Source organism: Lagenorhynchus albirostris, chromosome 2, assembly GCF_949774975.1.
Source record: "Lagenorhynchus albirostris chromosome 2, mLagAlb1.1, whole genome shotgun sequence".
Taxonomy (NCBI): Eukaryota; Metazoa; Chordata; class Mammalia; order Artiodactyla; family Delphinidae; genus Lagenorhynchus; species Lagenorhynchus albirostris.
In genome coordinates this window covers 180,548,818-180,570,076 of record NC_083096.1, presented here as the reverse complement: position 1 = coordinate 180,570,076, position 21,259 = coordinate 180,548,818, and the positions used below count along the sequence as shown (strand labels likewise).

General features: G+C 42.7%; 1 protein-coding gene across 9 annotated transcripts in view; it reads left to right on the top strand.

Annotated features, from left to right (window-relative positions):
- The window catches only part of PER3 (period circadian regulator 3), a 66,334-nt gene that overhangs the window by 7,848 nt on the left and 37,227 nt on the right, over nt 1-21,259 (top strand). For 3 of the 9 annotated variants that reach the window (XR_009539107.1, XM_060141550.1, XM_060141553.1), the window contains exons 5-13: nt 260-311; nt 3,069-3,211; nt 4,626-4,704; nt 7,022-7,128; nt 7,623-7,779; nt 10,210-10,392; nt 11,976-12,081; nt 13,016-13,144; nt 13,579-13,705. Coding sequence is in view for 8 of the 9 variants with exons in the window: in XM_060141550.1 (XP_059997533.1) it covers nt 260-311; nt 3,069-3,211; nt 4,626-4,704; nt 7,022-7,128; nt 7,623-7,779; nt 10,210-10,392; nt 11,976-12,081; nt 13,016-13,144; nt 13,579-13,705 (1,083 nt within the window). In the remaining variant the exon portion in view is untranslated. The remainder of the gene's footprint in view (nt 1-259; nt 312-3,068; nt 3,212-4,625; nt 4,705-7,021; nt 7,129-7,622; nt 7,780-10,209; nt 10,393-11,975; nt 12,082-13,015; nt 13,145-13,578; nt 13,706-21,259) is intronic. The other 6 variants (XM_060141555.1, XM_060141556.1, XM_060141554.1 and 3 more) reach the window with 4 other exon arrangements.

The window sequence follows — 21,259 nt, the reverse complement described above, 5'->3', positions numbered from 1 at the left end:
AGGAGCAGAAATGCAGACAGGACTGCAGGGGGTGACAGGGAGAGGCCTCCGTCAGGTGCTCTCAGGGTCTCACCTGAGGGTTACTATTTACGAAAAAGCCCTGGGAAAATACTGGATGGAACTAGATCTTAGTGAGGGAGGAGAGTCCTATTTTAATCAAGAGCAGCTCTGTCCCTGAAAAGAGTCTCCCCTTTGTGCAGTGACAGTTTGGGGAGGAGCTGCGTGCGGGCGGGACACTGACACGTGTGTTTGTTTCCAGCAGCCTCACGCTATGAATTCGCTCCGGTGAAATCCTTTTTCTGCAGGATCCGGTGAGTGTGGGAGCTCCTGGAGGCCAGGAACGGTGGAGTGGGCTCTGGTTTTACTTTATTTTTTATTTTTTTTAATTGACTGTATAGTTGATTTACAATGTTTCAGCTGTACAGCAAAGTGGTTCAGTTATACATATGTGTGTGTGTGTATATATATATATAATTATATACACATATATACATACATATATATATTCTTTTTCAGGTTCTTTTCCATTATTGGTTATTCCAAGATATTAAATACAGTCCCCTGTGCTATAAGGACAGGGAACTATATTTATCTATGCTATAAGGACCTATAAAGTGGGTCCTTGTTTATGTGTTTTATATATAGCAGTCCTTATCTGTTAATCCCAAACTCATCCCTCTGATTTTATTTGGCACTTATTTTGATGCCTTATTCAGCTAGGTCTGTTGTGGATACAAAAGACAAGACTTGGTTCTTGCTGCAAGAAGTTTGTGTTTTGATTGAGGAGAAGATACGTGTACTTATGAGAAAAGTAGATAATAATGCAACAGGGGAAGAGACCAGAAAGACCATTCTTAACCCAGGGCATGTGAGAGCTACTGGACATTAAATATACTTTCAGATGACAGTTTTTTGGAGCTCTTTTGTTTTTCAGTCACATTTAAGCTTAATTTTTGAAATTTTGAACAACCTGAAAGAAAGCAGGATAGGTATATTTATGAGGACTTAAAAGGTCCAGTGACAGTGAACTAGAAGAAGAGAGATCAAAATTTTAATAGTAGTTGATTTCTGGTAGGATTTATTAGTGATTTTTTTTTCTCTTCCAAATTTACTTTGATATGTTAATGTTACTTTCAAAGTAAAAAGAAAAAATGGTTTTAAATGACGTCATGATCACCAACAGTAGTATTGAGGTTACTAAATGCTCTTGATATGCGGGGAAGAGAAATCCTTGTAATGGATCATTCAGACACTCCATGGAACTGAGGGGGACTCACGCTAAGAGTGTTCGAATGCTTGGGGAAGGATAACCTGGAAAGGTGTGCGTGTGTGGGGAGGGCCATGTCGGTTCTTTCTGTCACTCGCAGGTGAGTTGTTGGTTATGAAGATCTGAGAGCAGTGCCTGCCGCGTAGTAAGCGCTCTGTGTGTTTCTTATGTTGGTAAATGTTTTCAGGTGCCTTTCCTGAGCCAGGGGAGACCTAGCAGCATATACTGGTGGGTTAGTTTCGAGTGCGAGATAGAAAGAGTAGTCAGGTGACGTGGGAGTCTTGGCTCAAGGTGCCATGTATTGGGGAGGAGGAAACTGTAGGACAAGCAGCTGCCTGGAGAGCAGAGGGGAGAGCATGTGCCTTAGTTTTAGGTGAGTGTGTAGTGTCGAGTAGAAATCTGCCTCGTGATGTTGACGAGGCGTTGGTCCAGGAGCCCGGGGTTCAGGGGAGGAGGCCGGGCTAGAGACAGATGTGCAGGTCATCGGCGTATAGATGGCGCTGAGAAGCTCAGGACGGGATGAGCCTGGAGAAAGCACGCACAGAAATGGGAGGGGAGCCACTAGCACAGGTACAGATGCTCGCAGGTGAGTGCCAGGAGAAGGTGCTCTTCTGAGCGGTGACCTAGGAAGCAGGGTCACGGCTGAGAGTGGAGAAGTCACAGGAGATGCTGGAGTTAGAGGAGAGAAGAGAGCGGGAGGGCGGCCAGAGACCCCCGAACATCCACGCTCGTGATGGTTGGCGAGGAGAGGTGCGATGGGCAGAAACGGGGGAGCGTGAAATACAGGTTGGGACGTTCGGGCAGATCCAAGTGGAAACGTCTTCCAGGCAGCCAGGCTGATGAAACAGGATGGACATCTGTGTGCTTGTTGCAGACCCCTCGCCCCCGGGAGCCTCCTGACAGGGAGCGAGCAGCCTCTGCGCCGGTTGGCCGAGAGGGTCCAGCCCCGCCATCTCCCTGTAGCTAGGCACGGTGGGCGATGCTGAGCCGCACACAAGGTCTGCGCCGGGCAGCGGAGCGGCTGAAGCGGTGGGACTGAATCGGTCATTTGAACGAGGGTGTAGGAAGGGCTGACGGAGGGCCGGCTTGGGGGCGTGATCCCAGGGGGCCTTGTTTTCCACCATGTGGTACTTGGTTTAGACACACGAGGCAAGACAGGTGGCTGTGCCTGCCCCTCTTCCCAGCAGGAACAGAAAGTCACGCTGAAATTAGTGAGCGGTTCACACTCACCTTGGTGAGCCGCCTCTCCAGAAAGCCTCCTACTCATCCAATAACAAACGAGTATCATTGCCCGTGGCTATTGAAAATTTAAACTAACGTGTCCCTCCTTTTAAAAATAAATATGTTTTGGACTTCCCTGGTGGCGCAGTGGTTAAGAATCCGCCTGCCAATGCAGGGGACACGGGCTTGAGCCCTGGTCCGGGAAGATCCCACGTGCCGCGGAGCAGCTAAGCCCATGAGCCACAACTACTGAGCCCACGAGCCACAACTACTGAGCCCGTGAGCCACAGCTACTGAAGCCCGCGTACCTAGAGCCCGTGCTCCACAAGAGAAGCCACTGCAATGAGAAGCCCGCGCACCGCAACAAAGAGTAGCTCCCGCTCAGCGCAATTAGAGAAAGCCCACATGCAGCAACGAAGACCCAACACAGCCAAAATAAATAGATAAATATGTCTAAATATTTTAGATTCAGACACGTCTCTCTTGGAAATTACCAACAAAACATTTTCCCTGGCCTTGTTTCACGTTGGACTAAGTGAACAGGTCAGGACTGGTACTAAACCATTTTTCTTCTCTTCAGTGGAGGTGAAGCCCGGGAGCTGAGGCAGCCTTACTGCCCGTTCCGGATTATCCCCTATTTGATTCATGTGCACAGCTCGGCCCGCCTGGAGCCTGAGCCCTGCTGTCTCACACTGGTGGAGAAGATTCATTCTGGTTACGAAGGTAGGTCAGGAGCGTCTGCGTTTAGGTCAGATGTGACGTGTCAGCACATCAGAAAGAAGCACGTGAAAGCCTGTTTACTGCAGCCACTGTCTTCAGCTTGGCCCTGAGCTGATTTTCGCTGACGTCTCTGTTTGCTGGCCTTGACTTCCTGTGTGGTCATCTCCTTTAAGGACAGCATGGCCCAGGGGTCTGAGCACAGACTTGGCCACAGATGCGCAGTCTTCTAATCCTTTCTCTACTGGTGACCATCCTGTGGCCTTTTACTTCTGTCTTACGTGACAGAAGATCATTGAAATTGTTGCATACAGAGGTTACAAGAATGAATTTATATTTTTAAGTGTTTTGAAAGCCCCCTGCGTGAAAAGTATAATTTATGTCTTCCAGTGGCAGAACAGCATTGCTAAATTCATATATCAAAACAGAAGCAGCTTCCATTTATAATTTGAAATTACAGTTGGTTCTGCTGTAATGTGACATATGCTTTCCTAAAACTTACCATCCTGTGCAAAAAAATTCACACAAACCACAGGGCTTATGGGAAAAATGAGTTTAGGTGCACAACACTCAAGTAACCATACATTAAAAATAAGACGGGAATCTCATAAAATGGTAACACGGTGTTACACATTAAATGATGAAGAAATGCACAAGTGATACAATAAATGCGGCTCGCCACAGCGGAAAAGCCCTGCGGTTTGCTGTGGACGTGGGTGTTGGAAGGGCTGCAGCTTGTGCATTACTGTGAGGAGTGAGGGGAAGGCGGACTGAAATCAGAGGGAAAGTTCCATCACCAGGTTGGACGGGCGTGGCTCAGAGCACACCTGGTGAACAGAGGCTGCAGGTGGATGTTTCAGGTGTGTGCATGTTTCTTCACGTTCCTAAGTGACTCCATTCAACTAGCTGCTCTTTTCTGCATTCACCTCGTGTTTCTTGCAAATGAAATCGTGCGTAAGCGGAGTTAGTGTCATGCTCAAATTGTTCCCTAATGTGCTAATCACTACATTGTCAAAGCAGACTGTAGCAGCACTGACCCTGCCAATTTTATTACAGATTAAATACGTCCCTATTGTACTGACGTTTTACATCCTATTTGCTTAGTTGTATTCAACCACTAAATATGAAGCATTTTTGTCCTGAACTCTAAATGACCCCATCTTTGACTGTTAGATTGTGATGGATAAGCTATTCGAGGTACACAGACTTTCTGTCTGTTTAAAATTAACTTGAGTAGGCATCACGTTTTGACCTAATTAAAATGTGGTTAATAATGAAAGTTATTAGCTTTGGCTGCTCAAAGGCCAGGTCCCTAGGTGAGATTTCTGCCAGGGCCTATAGAATTGGTTCCCTCTTTAATATGTTAAGTGGATAGTTAATTAGGTATTTGCCTTTAAACCAGTCTTTCTGGTTTCCATAGCTCCTCGAATCCCAGTGGATAAAAGAATTTTTACCACAACACACACCCCCGGGTGTGTTTTTCTTGAAATAGATGAAAGGTAAGTACTTCTTTAAGCCTAAAAGAAATTTGTTTCTGAAAATAAAAATATTTAAAAGTTTACATAACGTTTAACATATGTTAAACGTAACGTGATAGAGCTGAATCTATTCATCTGCGCATTTGAGTTTTGTTAGTTTGAAATTTGTGTTGTGTACATTTTTTTAATATTTATTTATTTTCCTTATATATATATTTTTGACTGCGTCGGGTCTTAGTTGCGGCACACGGGGTCTTTGTTGAGGCATGCAGGATCTCTTCGTTGCGGCGCGCGGTCTTCTCTCTAGTTGTGGCGCGCAGTCTTCTCTCCAGTTGCGGCGTGCGGGTTCCAGAGCGCGTGGGCTTTGTAGTTTGCGGCATGCAAGCTGTCTCACTGAGATGCACGAGCTCAGTAGTTGTGGCGCGCGGGCTTAGTTGCCCCGCGGTGTGTAGGATCTTAGTTCCCGGACCAGGGCTCAAACCTGTGTCCCCTGCATTGGAAGGTGGATTCTTTACCACTGGACCACCAGGGAAGTCCCGTGTTGTGTAAATTTTTAATGTAAATATCTTGCATGTTATAGTGCTAAGATTTACACATTATCATATGTATTTCAAAGCTTTAGAAAGTCAGAAATTATTTTTCCAGTTTGCACAAGAGGACAATGAACGTGGGCCACATGGTATTAGATGACTGTGGTCCAAATGAGACCACGACTCTGGCCTCCAAGTCCTATTCCAGTGTTATTTCCACTAGGCAGGTGCTTCCCAAACAGTTTATAATGAATTTTTATTAGTCTGAAGTGGGGGAGAAGAGAAAGAAAAATAAGGCAGATTTGTTTTGTGTGTGAAGAACTGTTACTTATTTTGAACTTAGCGTCCTTCCTGTTTTTTTTTTGGTTATTAAAATAGTCTTTCTTATTTAAAGAGTTAGTGACAGTACATAATAGTTGTTGCTTATTGTTGTTTTTTTGATACCTTTATTTGGAAAAATAAAACATTGTTATCCCCTGTTCGTACCCTCCATTTCCACCCGCATTTACTTAAAAATTGTACTTATTTGTGAAATCTGAAAATCTGAGAACCAATGTACCGTACCACAGATAAGCATAAGCAAAAATGTCAAAAAACCTGGGACAGTTATGATAGTTATTAATTTTGGTTTGTTTTTTTGTTTTGTTTTTTTTTTTGCGGTACGCGGGCCTCTCACTGTTGTGGCCTCTCCTGTTGCGGAGCACAGGCTCCGGACGCGCAGGCGCAGCGGCCATGGCTCACGGGCCCAGCCGCTCCGCGGCATGTGGGATCTTCCCGGACCGGGGCACGAACCCGTGTCCCCTGCATCGCTGGCGGACTCTCAACCACTGCGCCACCAGGGAAGCCCTTAATTTTGGTTTTTAAAAAATCTTAACATACAGGGAATTCGCTGGCGGTCCAGTGGTTAGGATGCCATGCTTTCACTGCCGAGGGCGCAGGTTCAATCCCTGGTCGGGGAACTAAGATCCCACAAGCCGAGTGATGCGGCCAAAGAAAAAAAAAAAAAAGCTTTAAAAAAATTTTTTTAACATCTGGAAATGGGTTTATTACCTATTTATTACCGTTTAGTTACCCTGAAACTAAACAGTAATTAGTGAGATACTTTGTATAATATAATCTGTAGAAGGTAAGAAAATTTTAGCTGAAGTTATTCTGAAAACAGCTTAAGTTTATTGCAATAGAAAGTATTTGTGAATTTGTACACTTAGAAAATGTTTCTGGAGTCAGTTTTGTCTAAGTCATCTTGAGTGTCTGTACATCAGAATTTTCCCATGAACCTTTATCCTACAAATGGCTTTGTGACTGGTTGTCTATTTGATATCACCTTTTGGGAGACATTGTTTTTGTATAATTTTAATTATTCTGTATAAATTTGTAGCCTGCTTTATTCATTTAACATCATAAGCATTTTTCTATGTTATAATGTGATCTTTGTAGACTTTTTAAAAGGCAGCGAAATGGAGGGCATCAGAGACCTCTGAGGAACTTGTTAACAATATAGACTCCTAGTCTTACCACAGAAATTCTGATTTAGTAAGCTTGTGGTGAGCCTGCAAATCTGTTTTTTAGAAGTTTCACAGGTGATTTTGATGCAATATGTCAGATGACCAACATTTCTTAGATTGTGTATCTATTTCCCCACAATATAGGCACTTGGGTTGTTTGTAGCATTTATAAATGCTGTAATGAACATCTTTTGCATACCCTTTGTCATATTTAGAGTTTAGCTGAAAAGTACTGTTGAAAGTATATAAGGTATGAGTTACTTGGTGCGTGTGACATGCTGCCTGTGCTGTGTCTGTGCTCAGAGCAGTGCCTTTGCTGGGTTACCTACCTCAGGATCTGATTGGAACATCCATCCTAACATACCTGCACCCGGAAGATCGTTCTCTAATGGTCGCCATACACCAAAAAGGTAAGGACCTACTTCTTTATAGGAGGACATTTCTTTTTCATTGATTTTTTTTTTTTTTTTTTTTTTTTTTGCGATAACGCGGGCCTCTCACTGCTGTGGCCTCTCCCGTTGCGGAGCACAGGCTCCAGACGCGCAGGCTCAGCGGCCATGGCTCACAGGCCCAGCCACTCCGCGGCATGTGGGATCCTCCCGGACGGGGGCACGAACCCGCGTCCCCTGCATCGGCAGGCAGACTCTCAACCACCATGCCACCAGGGAAGCCCTCATTGATCTTTTTAAGTTTGTCATTTCATTTCTCACTAGAGAGTCTCAGAAGCTCTAATCGTTAGAGCTTAACCTTTAACCAGGTAGGCAATGTATTGGAACTGCTGAAACAATTTTCTTTTTCTATTTTGATATTCTAAAACACTTACAAATAAATGCCTTAAAAAAAGACATTTGTAATCAATATCCGTGTTAAATAAATTCTAATTTTGTCTTATTATTTTATATAGTCTTGAAGTATGCAGGCCATCTTCCCTTTGAACATTCACCCATTAGATTTTGTTCTCAAAATGGGGATTACATTGTGTTGGATTCCAGTTGGTCCAGCTTTGTGAACCCATGGAGCCGGAAGGTTTCTTTCATCATCGGTCGGCATAAAGTGCGAACGTAAGTCAATCAGTTTGAGTATTTTCTAAAAAATCTTTTTCCAAATAATGTTCTTTGGCCCATTGATTCGCCTTTGAATCAACTAACACGTGAACTAAACGAAGGACAGGTTTTTTTCAGTGCTTCTGGAAGACAGTTTGGCAATAAGTATCAAGGGCTTTATAAGATTTCTACCTCCTTGGCCTAACGATTCCCTTATTGGAATATTCTAAAGAAGCCGAAATACAGAAAGCCTTATAAAGAAAAGACAGATTTTGCAGCATTTTTTAATTGTAATAGCTTAAATGTCTATCATTAAGTAGATTCTGAAATATCTGCTTGACATGTTATTATATTGGTCAATAAAAATTTTTACAGAGAGTATGGGAAATTGATATATTAGATGATGTAAAAAGCAGCATACAGAAGTTTTTATACAGTATGATTATTATTATGTTTAAAACACAAACACTATGAAATAGGAAAAAAGAAGATTAGAAGGAAAGAAAATACATTTTGGTTATGTGTGGATAGTGGGATTTTGGGTGAAGTTTTGTATTTTTTCCTTTTCTGAATTTTAAGGTTCTCTTCAGTGAGCATGTAAAATTTTTTATATCAGCCTTCTGCTGTCAAATTCCACTTATTTGTGTCAATTTTATTAAATCTTTTTTTTTTTTTATGTGGACCATTTTTAAATGGTCTTTTTTTTTAAGTCTTCATTGACTTTATGGTCTTTTTTTTAAATGGTCTTTTTTTTAAAGTCTTTATGGTCTTTTTTTTAAATGGTCTTTTTTTTAAAGTCTTCATTGAATTTGTTACAGTATTGCTTCTGTTTTATGTTTTGTTTTTTTTGGCCTCGAGGCATGTGGGATCTTAGCTCCCCCACCAGGGGTTGAACCTGCACCCCCTGCCTTGGAAGGCAAAGTCTTTAACCACTGGACCACCAGTGAAGTCCCTAAATCTTTATTTTTAATATTTAAATTCTTTCATATTTATTCTGCTGCCAGCATGGCTGACCCAAGCCCGCTTGATTGTTGTTACCTGTCCATACAACAGCCTTGCAAAATGGATCCAGGGCAACTGGGACCACGGTTCCTGTAATCTGAGATACTCCTGTAGTCCCTGGACTTTGTGGTCCATTTAAAGTTGACCTATAGGTTTCTTAACTGGCCCATCCCATAAGTTTCCTTTTGATGTCTATTTCTTTTAAGAGTGGAAATTATACTTAACTCTTCAGTGTCATGCTGAAATTGAGCAACTCTGTCTTTTGTATTTTGTTATACAACTTTGTACACAGAAGAATAAAACTTCTGTGTACAGAACAGTACATCTCCCAGTAGGAGTATTTTATCACGTGTTATATCGTGATAGAGTGATGTTTTGGCCACTGTGAGATAGGCCTCAGGTTGCTCTGACCTTGTGCTCCAGGGTTTGGCCTCTCAGCAGAGCAGGTCTGCCGCTTTAATGGAAGAATCGGGCTCCTTGCCTCCCTGACTCATGAGGCTGATTTGTGGTAGAAAACTAACTGGATAATTGAGGTAACGAACATGACTGCCAAGGAAGTGCTATTCGTGCTGCTCAGAAAGGACTTTTTTTTTTCCCAGTAGGGAGACCTCTTGGGAAATGAAAATAAAATCAGATGGTTGGGGACTTCCCTGGTGGTCCAGTGGCTTAGACTCCGCCCTCCTAATGCAGGGGGCCCAGGTTCGATCCCTGGTCCGGGAACTAGATCCCACATGCCGCAACTCAAAAAAGGTCCCGCGCGCCACAATTAAGACCCGGCACGGCCAAATAAATAAATATTTTTTAAAAATCAGATGGTTGCTTAGGATGAATATAGGAAACCCCGAAGCAAGTACAGTTCCTCTGACGAGACGTCCATCTGGGTGTCTGTTGACCAGTCTGAGTACCTCCCTGTCAGTGCTAGAGGTGCATCCTAGATTCATTCTCCAAGCCATCCTTTCAGTTCTTTGATTAAAAATATATGGAATAAACCGACATATTAGTACTCCCAATGTTTTCAGTGTTTTTTAAAATTACACCAATAATTGCATCTCAAGATCCAGGATTATGTGAGGGAAAGAGTTTAGAGGCTAGTAGGTATTAATTTCTCTCATCGAACAGTAATTATCTGTTACGCTTATAAAATTATTTTAATGCATTTATTCCTTCAGTAAGTGTTTACGGTCACCTGCTGAGTCAGGCGTTGTGATAGGCTGAGGCTGAGGTTATAAACAGAACAGACGTTCCCTTTGCCGCCCACCGCGTATGGGAGAACGGAAAACAGCAATGGCACTGTGATGCGCTGAGCAGAGTTTTGGAAAGTGTGACAGTTGAAGTAGGGAGGGGGCTATGGGAGTGTCCAGCTCTCTCCAGGTCCTTCCCAGCGGCTCTGTGCAGTTACCTCTGATTTTACAAAACAAACAAACCAACCCGCATTCTGTGAAACAGAGTCACTTTCCCGGCGATCACTGAGGCAGGAGGTTGCAAAGTGGAGACGGACACCAGATTTCCTTCTTTACTCCTAGACCCGTTTCCTGACGTCCGCCGCCGCCGCCACCGCCGCAGCCAACACTTCATGCCGAGCTTGACACCATTTGATGAAGGCGGCGAATCCTTTGAGTTCTGTAGTTGGTGATTAAAAGCCCAACTTGGTTTTGTCGGAAGGGTCACGCCTGGGAACATCCACATCTCATAGCACAAAGCAGAAGGTTCTGTTTCCACTCGGCATTGCACTTGAACAGCAGCCCAGACGCCTCTGGAAGACATTCAGGCTCACAGCACACGGGGATGCACTTTAGCCCCCAGGGACCCTTCTTTGACGCGGCCACGCTTTTACATGCCGGGCCGTGGGAGGCGCCAGAGGAGCTAACGGAGCGCGGGAGGAGCCTGGCGCCCAGCGGCGGGTGGGGGAGGGCGGGGGCAGGGGGCGAGGGGGGGCGCCTGCGACCTGAGACGTGCCAGTGTCAGGCTGTCGTCCAGGTGCAGCTGGCCTCCGCGTCCCGCGTCGCAGAGCCGGTGCCCCCGGACAGGGCCTGGCGCCTCCCAGGGTCTGGGCGGGGGCGCGGCCTCTTCCTGACGCCTCCCGTGACCCCGCTGGCGTCCCGCCGTTCCTGCCAGGAGTTTCTGTCTTTGGGGAAGTGTTGCCGCGTGTCTGAGGTGTGAGAGGCAGCGTGCAGGACTCGTAACAGGAAAAGGAGGGAGAGCCGGCTGGGGGTCGGGCGTGCGGCTTCAGACGCGCCCCGGCCGCCTGGCCGCGGCAACGTGGCAAGTTTCTTCACCTCTGCCGGGTTGATTCCTACCTGCCAGGGTCGCGAGGACTCAGGAGGTGACGTGTCTGGCCCGCGGCACGTCCGGTATTAGCAGCACTAGTGCGACCGAGGTGCCGAGAGGCCGGGCGGTGTGGTGGCCGAGAGCGTGCGGCCTGGAGCCGGGACTCTGGGCCCCGGGAGCACCTGGCAGACCCGACAGCGGGGGACCTGAGCCGGGGTGTGGCTCAGGGAAGCGAGGACGGGGTGCCTGGTGGAGCGGCTGGCACCGCGCCCGGCACGTCGTAAGGGTGTAGAAAATGGCACTCACTCTCGATGTGTGCTATAGAACAGCACTTCCTGTCACATAGCGGGGCCTGCGTGAATGTCAGTCGCTTGTCTTTGCTGCTCTTTCTGCTGACGTGTCTGCCTCTCACTGTATTCCGGTGGTAGATTTCAGATGCTCTAGAATTGGGGTATAAATAAGACTGAAGATTTTGTGGCAACCACATGTTCATCACGCGGGTGGGCTGCAGAATCATCTTTACTAGGTAGCTTGAGTGATTAAGTACATTAAGCATTCAGTGTGTTTGCCAAACTTAAGGTCCTAAAATTTCTCATAGCCAGTAGGTTACTCAGTTCATGTTAAATTCTGAGACCAGTAGCTGTTAAAGGTATTTTAGTAGCTAGGGGTATACCTACCACTGATTTTAAATTTATACAGATACAGTAGAATGATTACAGCTGCAGAGAAACTAAAGAAGACGGTTAATACCTCATTTGTTTCCTAGGATTCTCTCTACCTCTATGAATAGAGTTTGAGCTTCATAGTTTCTATATTTGGACTTGAAGAGCTGCTTTGTAAAAGCATAGGTTTATTGTTTGAATTTTCTATTAAGAATCACTTTAGCCTTCGTTGTAAATGAACTTGAAATTGTCTGACTCAATCTTTCACTTGGCATTTTGTAGGAGTCCACTAAATGAGAATGTTTTTGCCACCGGAATAAAAAAGATGAACAGTAATGACAAAGACATAACAGAATTACAAGAACAAATTCACAGGCTTCTCTTACAGGTAAAGTGAGAGATTTTAAAAAAACAAACATAATATTCCCATAATTGTCTTTAATTTTAACATTCAGTCTTAGTAAAGTCACTTCACAGAAATAAACCGTGAGGAGAGAGAAATCCTTACCCTCTACATTCCAGAAATTTTTGTCTTCCTTTTTTTGTTTTCAAATTAAATTTCATTAATCTTGTTTTCCTTTTTTCTGTGTTAAATACACAGGACTTTTTGTAAGAATCCAATTTAAGACGACAAACAGAGTCATAGGAAGCAATAAGATAGAGAAGTTATTTCTAAATGAAAGAATCATTCTTGTATTCCAGACGCTGCCAGTGTTTTGGCTTCACTGTTTTTTTTTAATAATTACAGTTTTAAAGGTGGGGAGAGGGGTGGCAGGTCTCTGTATCTCTAGTCATTATGAGCCAAAGTAGGAAAAACTGCTTGTTGAAAACAAATACCAAAATGCTTTCTACTAGAGAGTCAGTCAGTAAACTTGTCAAGCATTTACTGATGGTATCACTAAAACTGTTACTCAGTAGTGTTCAAAATGTCTTTCATACAGTCTCTAGAGTTCATAAAGTATCTCTGAGGTTCTTGGGGAAAAGTACAGTATATATTTAATATGTTCTGTCTATTCCAAACTCAGCATAAAGAGTTAGTTTATTTTCATGTTTTGTTAAATTTATTTACTGTGGCTTTTAAAACGTTTGTTCTAGAAATACCCACCTAGGCTAGAAAAGTAGGTTCTGCCCTTGAGAATTACCAAGATGAGAGAGGAATGTCTTTCATGTCAGCATCATCCTTCGCACATCTCATTTAGGATTTCAGAAATTTTAATCTTAATTTTGTGATGACTGTAGATAAGCTCAGAGGTAGGTAATGCTGTGTCTCTCCTCTGATGGCCACATCACCCGGGGCTGCGACGGGCCCCTCTCTCTTGCAGCCCGTTCACGGGAGCGCATCCAGTGGCTATGGGAGCCTGGGGAGCAGCGGGTCTCAGGAGCATCACCTCAGCATCGCATCTTCCAGTGAGTCCAGCGAGCCCTGCATGGAGGAGGTGCAGAAGGCACCGGTGAGCGAGCACACGTGTGCTTCTGAGCACGTGTCCTTTTCTTCCTGTGTCGTTAACCGTAACGTGTCGGTGCTGGTTCTGTACCTCGAGACATGTGGCTTCTTAGTTCTCGTCTGGAAGATCTCATCGGGTAATAGACATTCTGATCCATTCCGGTTTGGGAAAATGTCTCTAAAAAGAAAATATCACCTTTAGAAGGTGATATTTGGGTCAGTTGTGTGCTTCCTAAAAATTAGCATGTTGTGGACAGATTGCTGTAAAGCTTCACTGCTCCTCGTGTGCTGTGGTGCAGCGGGAGACTGAATTAATGCTATTACTGTGCTTTCAGTCATTCTGTCTACAGAGAACCAAAAGTTAAATGTATTTCGTTTATGTATCTTTTAATGCACATTTTTGTAATCTTTGAAACATTGGTTATCATTCTTTTCCATAAGTTGACTTTGCAGCAGGTCTATGCCAGTGTAAACAAAATCAAGAATCTAGGCCAGCGGCTGTACATCGAGTCAAGGGCCAAATCACCAAAGAAGCAAGTGATGGAGACCAGCCCGGGACAGCGTGGTGGTGAGTCAGCAGGGTCGCCCCGCCCCCCTCCCAGAGCGGCCCTCACGAAGCCACGACTCTGGGCTGCTGCTGTTCAGGTTTACGTGCCCAGATAACAAAAGTAACAGTACTACTACTACTAATAACAATGGCAGCAGCAAATACTGTCCCGAAAGCTAAATGGTATTAGAATGTATTCACAGTATACTTCTACTAAAGAATTGACTTTTCTGCTAACTCCACCCAATTCGTGGATTCCCTCCATATGAGCTATCTGTAAACCAAAAGAGGTAATTTTAGAATACATTTCAGATAATAAATATATTAAAATAATAATCCCTCCCTTTCATTTCAAACAAATGGAGAATGTTTGTGACCTAAATTGAATGAAAAACTTGGCCTTTTTCTTGATTACATGTTTACTTTTCTCAAATATGAGGTAGGGAGCACCCCAGAGGAATTGGATCAGTCGTGATAGTTGACGTTATTGTGAGAAGCTAACCTGCGTGCTTCTATATACAGAATTATATAGTTCTGTATATATAAAGTTTTATAATATAGAGATCAAATTATGCTAACTTCTTAACTTAGATAACTTTTTCTTAATTTTTCTCCTTGAATGTTAATATCAATATAATTTGGGAAGTCGTTATAGATTTTAGCCACCTAAATGTCCTTGATGGTCCCTACCACTGTCAAATGTGGGTGTTCTACACAGTAGGGTGAAAATTCTTCTCTTAAGTCAATAATAATAATAGTAGCTGTACTTTTCAGGACTTAATATGATTGCCACAAGAAAAATATCAAACTGCTGCTCCTACAGGTGATATCACTGGGAGCCCGTAGGACACTCTCCAGATACAGCAAGTCCCGTCCTTTGGTTTTTTGGGTTCTTATTCATCTTGGCAGGAGGTTTCAAGTTCTGTTTGTTTCTTTTGCTGTAGACGTAAGGGCACAAGGTAGAAATGACAACCTTTTTTGGTCCCGTGAAACCATCAGATATCCCCCACAAAAGAATTTATCTTAAATATCTTTCTTGTTGTGTATCATTATTCCATATCCTGCCAGAGAAAATTCTTTGAGGAGATTTTTTTTTTTTTTTTTTGCGGTACGCAGGCTTCTCACTGTTGTGGCCTCTCCCGTTGCGGAGCACAGGCTCCGGACGCGCAGGCTCAGCGGCCATGGCTCACGGGCCCAGCCGCTCCACAGCATGTGGGATCCTCCCGGACCGGGGCATGAACCCACGTCCCCTGCATCGTCAGGCGGACTCTCAACCACTGCGCCACCAGGGAAGCCCCTTTGAGGAGATTTTAATCTAAAATTTCTAGATGTTTTCTTCATTGTCTGATCCAGTCAGTGCTACTTGCTGCTGCCTTGGCCTACGACCTCATGTTAGTGCCACAGTCTTACATCCTGACCTCTGGAATTTCTTCTCAAGGTAGAAATCCTTTCTAACCTCCTGCTTTATTCCGTTTCTTATCACCTGTCTAATAATATCATCAGTGCTGTTGTTTTGAAGGCTATATATTTAAGCATCATCCATATTCAATCATTCAACATTTTATAAAATTTAAGCTATATCTAACCCTGTGTACTTAGGCTGCTATTTTAGAAACTGAAATTTTCTTACTACTTGGCTATGTGCTATATTTGACTAATACACATAGGATGCCACTTTGGGGGGAAGTTATGCCATTTGGAATAACTTTGGAGAACTAATGTTATTTGGGCGTCTTGTTTTTATTAACAGCTTAAGACCTACAAGTTTAAAGAGCTAGTAAAAAAATCTTTATTACTCTTTACTGAAGAGAAACAAGAAGGTGACTTAAAGATAGAAAACGTTGTAATTCGAATATTAGAAATTGAGTAGAGATATACACCAATGAAAAGGAAAATACTAAATGGTCATTGTATATATATTTTATTATATGCAGGGTGCTGGAGCACACAAGAACATAAGGTTTTACGTATGTATGTTTACCTTTCTTATAAAGGCAGGTTATGCTTTAGAATAGAATAAGAAGGGAAACTTTTGGGTTTCCCTGGTGGTGCAGTGGTTAAGAGTCCGCCTGCCAGTGCAGGGGACACGGGTTCGATCTCTGGTCCGGGAGGATCCCACATGCCACGGAGCAACTAAGCCTGTGAGATACAACTACTGAGCCTGCACTCTAGAGTCCATGAACCACAACTACTGAGCCTGCGTGCCGCAGCTACTGAAGCCCATACACCTGGAGTTCATGCTCCACAGCAAGAGAGGCCACCGCAATGAGAAGCCCGTGCACTGCAACGAAGAGTAGCCCCCGCTCGCCGCAACTAGAGAAAGCCCACGTGCAGCAACGAAGACCCAATGCAGCCAAAAATAAATAAATTTTTTTGAAAAAAAAGAAGGGAAACTTTTAAACTTATTACGGAAAGGCAAGGAACAACAAAGAGATGTAAAGTTCCTTCCTCAGCCATACAGACTGATGCCAAGCTGCCAGAGAAGTAATTGGGGAAATTGGGAAAAACTGAACGTTCTACTGCGAGGGTGATGCAAAGCCCAAGTGAAAGAAGATGATTCATACACTGAACTAACTCAGAGTGAGAGTGCTTTGGTTTCTGCTCAGGGAGAGCTGGAAAGAGCATCATTCCAAACTTACGAGGAAAAAAGCCAGACGGGCAGCAAGTTCGTGTTCTTTCTTGAACCCGTCAGAGTGCTGAGGTTACAGGGCAGCCAGCAGGCCTGAAATCTGAGGAGAGGCACATACTTGCAAGGAGAAGTGAGGTAAGTGCTGGATCCTGTGACTGACTGATTCAAGTCACCTACAAGAGACAGACCTTCTCTGAGGCACAGTGCAGGGAAGACCAAAGCCTGGAAGTGGAGCAGATGTTGGAAAAAAGAGCTCTCAGGAAACCAGCCTCCACCTGAAGCACAGAGTGTCACTAGAGGGATCTGAAAGCTGTCATACAGTGAGTGAAACCATAGCAACAACAAACCTCAGACCTGGCCTAAAGTTTAATTAGATTAACCGGAACACAGACCTAGTGGAAGGAAAGGCATGCTCAGTCCCTACTGTCTTATACATGTTCACTTTTCAGCAAATTATGAAGCATATGAAAAGCAAGGAAAAAAACCTCCTAAGAGACAAAGCAGTCATCCGAACAAGAACAAGAGTCGGGTAGGACACAGATGTTGGAAATAACTCTGAATAATAAATACATTAAAGGCTCTAATGGACAAAGTAGGTAACATGCAGAAACCGCCGAAGTAATCACAGCATCGAGATGGAACACGAAAGAAAGGATCAGATGGAAATGTTAGAAATGCTGGAGATGAATATATGCCTTTGGTGGGCACTCAACCAAGAAAAGAATCAGTAAAGTTGAAGATAGATAAATAGAAATTACACAGCTGAAACACAAAGAGAAAGCAACATGCAAGATAGAGCCTTTTAAGAATTTGGGGACAAGATTAAATGATCCAACATATGAGTAATTGAAATCCCGGGAAAAATACTCGAAATGATGGCTGATTTTCCAGATTCAAAGAACATCAAGTAGTGTAAATACAAAAAAAAAAAAAGAAAAGAAAAACACCACACACTTGGGCATATCATATTCAAACTAAAATAAAACCAAAGAGAATATCTTGAAGGCAACCAGAGGAAAATGATAGATTACAGAAAAACAAAGATAAGAATAAGAATTACAGGAGACATTTCTTCAGAGACTGTGAACGTTAGAACACAATAGAGTAACATCTTCAAAGGAAAGAAACCGTCAGCGTAGAATGGTACACCCAGTGGGAAGTATCTTTCAGAAATGAAGGAGATATAAAGATTTTTCTCAGACAAAAACTATGGGAATGTATTGCCAGCAGATCTGTTCTATAAGAATCCTAAAGGAATTTGTAAAGGTAGAAGGAACATGATGTCAGACATAACACTTGGATCTGCACAAAGAAATGAAGAGCACTGGAAGTGGAATAAATGAAGATAAAATAAATTTTATTTTTTACTTATTTTTATTTACTGTAAAACATAACTAACTAAAGCAACAATAGTATTCTGCACGTATAACATATGTAAAAATACTGCAAAGGATGGGAGTGAGGTATTAGGAATATACTGCGTAAATTCTTCCCACATTATAGTATTTGGAGTATGCTATTTGGAGATAGAAACTGAGTCCTTAAAGATGTATACTGTAAACTTTAGGACAATTATTAGTAAAAGTTTTTAAAGAAGTGTAAATAATGTCAGTAGAGGTGTTAAAATGTAATTTAAAACACTTAACCCAAAATGAGGTAGAAAAGGAGGAAAAAAGAAACAAAAAACCCAGATGGAACAAATGGAAAACAGCAAGAGGTACATTTTAATCCAGCTACATCAATCACATTAAATGTGAATGATCTCAGTATATCAGTGAAAAGACTTGGAAATTGTGAAATTGGATGAAAAAACAAGATGCAGCTACCTATTATCTACAAAAACCCATTATGAAAATTAAAAACATAGGTTAAAAGTAAAAGGTTAGAAAAGATATACCATGCTAACAGGAATCAAAGGAAAACTGGAAAGCTATATTAAGGTCAGACACAGTAGACTTTAGAACAAGGGCTTCAGAGAGATATTGCATAAAGACAAGGGGGGTGATTCTCTGAGAATATAAAACAATCCTGTTTAGGCACCTAACATCAGAGCTTCAAAATACACGAAGCAAAAACTGATAAAAACTTCAAGGAGAAATAAACAAATCCACAGTCATAGTCGGGGACTGCAGCAAATCAAAACCGCGATGAGATATCAGCTCACACCTGTCAGAATGGCCGTCGTCAAAAGGACAAGAAATAGCAAGTGTTGGTGAGAACGAGGAGGAAAGGAAGCCCATTTACACTGTTGGTGGGGATGTAAATTGGTGCAGCCTCTATGGAAAACAGTATGGGGCTTCCTCAAAAAATTAAAAATAGAACTACCATATGATCCAGCAGTCGCATTTATGAGTATTTATCTGAAGAAAACCAACACACTAATTTGAAAAAATATGTGCGCCACTATGTTCCCTGCGGAATTATTTACAATAACCAAGATACGGAAACAACCTAAGTGTGCATCCGTGGGTGATTGGATAGAGGAACTGGTATAGAGAGAGAATGGAATACTATTTGGCTACAAAAAAAGAATGACATCTTCCTGTGGCAACACGGAGGGACCTCAGGGGTATTATGCTACATGAAATAAGTCAGAGAAGGACAAGTAGCATATGATTTCACTTGTATGTGGAATCTAAAACTACAAACCAGAGCTCCTAGATACAGAGGATAAATCGGTGGTTGCCAGAGGGGAAGGGGGTTGGGAGGTGGGCAAAATGGGTGAAGGGGATCAGAAGGTACAAATTTCCATCTATAAAACAAATAAATCATAGGGATGTAACGTGCAGCTTGGGGGCTATAGTCAGTGATACTGTACTGCAGATTTGAAAGTTGCTCTTACCACAAGAAAAACGTTCTTTAACTTTATATGGTGACAGACGGTAACTAGATTATTGTGATTGTTTTGCAGTGTATACAAATGTTGATGCATTATGTTGTACACTTGAGGCTGATAGAATGTTGCCTGTCGATTATACTTCAATTTTTAAAATATAAATTTCTAGAAGAAAACATAGGAGAAAATCTCTGTAATATTGGGTTTGGAAAGAGGTTTTAGATATGACATCAAAAGCATGATCCATAAAAGAAAGAAATTGATAAATTAGACTTTATTGAAATTAAAACTGTTTCTTTGAAAGACGTTGGTAAGACATTGGTAAGACAATGAAAAGACAAAATATTTGCAAATTATATATAAAGAGCTGTATCCAGAATACATAAAGAACTCTCAAAATTTAACAGTAAGAAGTTAAACATCCCAATTTTAAAATGGTCAAGAGATCTAAACACTTTTCCAGTGAAGGTATAGATGGCAAATAGCATATGAAACAACACTCAATCTCATTGGTCATTAGGAAGTTAAAAACACATCACACACCCGTTAAAATGGCTAAAATTAAAAGAACGAAAACTGACAATACTGAGTTCTGGCAAGAATGCAGAGTAACTGGAGCTGTCACACGTTGCTGAGGGTAATGTAAAATTGTGCAGCCACTTCGGAAAATGCAGCAATTTATTATAAAGTTAAATATCTTATAATCTTACCATATTACTCAGCAATTCCATTCTTAGTTATTTACCCAAGTGAAAAAAAGAAGCAAGTTCACACAAAATCCTGTCTGAAAATGTTTATGACACTTTATTCACACTCACCCAAAATTGGAAACAACTTCCATGTCATTCAGCAGGTGAGTAGATAAACTGTGATACATCCACCCAATGGAATACTACTCAGCAATAAAGAAAAATGAACTTGGGCTTCCCTGGTGGCTCAGTGGTTGAGAGTCCGCCTGCCGATGCAGGGGACGCGGGTTCGTGCTCCGGTCCGGGAAGATCCCACATGCCGCGGAGCAGCTAGGCCCATGAGCCATGGCTGCTGAGCCTGCGCGTCCAGAGCCTGTGCTCCGCAACGGGAGAGGCCACAACAGTGAGAGGCCTGTGTACCGCAAAAAAAAAAAAAAAAAGAGAAAAGAAAAAAAAATGAACTTGATTCATGCAGCAATGCAGATGGATCTTAAATGCATTTTGCTAAGTTAAAGAAGCCAGAGCTAAAAGGTTGCACGTTGTGTGGTTCTGTTCTGGGAAGGCATTACTTCTGGAACACAGTAGGTCCGGAAAACAGATTAGTATTTGCTAAGGTTGCGGGATGTGTTGACTGCAAAGAGGCAGCTGGAGGGAAATGTTTGAGTGAGAGAAACGTTCTTTTTGTTACTCTGGTGGTGGAATCACAACTGGCTGTGCATTTGTTAAAACTCATAGATCTGTTGTGCCTCACCCCGCCCCAGAATGTAGAGGGAACCCAAGATGAGGTGTAGGCTGTGACAAGTGACCCTAACCAAGTTAGGCATAACAACTAATGGCATAAACATCCTGAAGGAGGTGGGGAAGAAAGTTGCTGAGTAGCTTTGCAAATCGGTGTCTTCGCTGGACACCCCAGCACTAAATCCAAAACATAAATGTACACAAACACAGTATTCAGGAAACTGATTTCTCACCATAGTGCAGGCTAGCAATTCTGAAGCTACTTTACATGCACAGTAGAACTGAGCAAGTAGGCAAACACACTGCAGATAATGAGATTCCTCGCTACTGGAGAGGGACATAGCAAATGAGCAGAGGGAATGCTAGCGTGAACTCTGGTGCTGGATTGGAGTTAAAGGTATCAGCATGAACTCATGCCTTTTTGCTTAATGGATGGATGGACGGATGGACAGACAAGAGTTGATATACATACAGATATATATTTGCTTTGTCCATTGAGGGGACCTACAAGGAGGGACACATTTACCAATGAGCACACCCAGCACCCAGGTCTTAGTTCCTATGTGTTTTTCCCGTAAAAGAAACCAGAGAAGTAAGGAAGTAAGGAAGTGCTCAAGAAAAAAGGGAGAAAATGGCATGTCCGAGGGACACAGGAGACAACTTGAAAGAGCACGTAATGACCA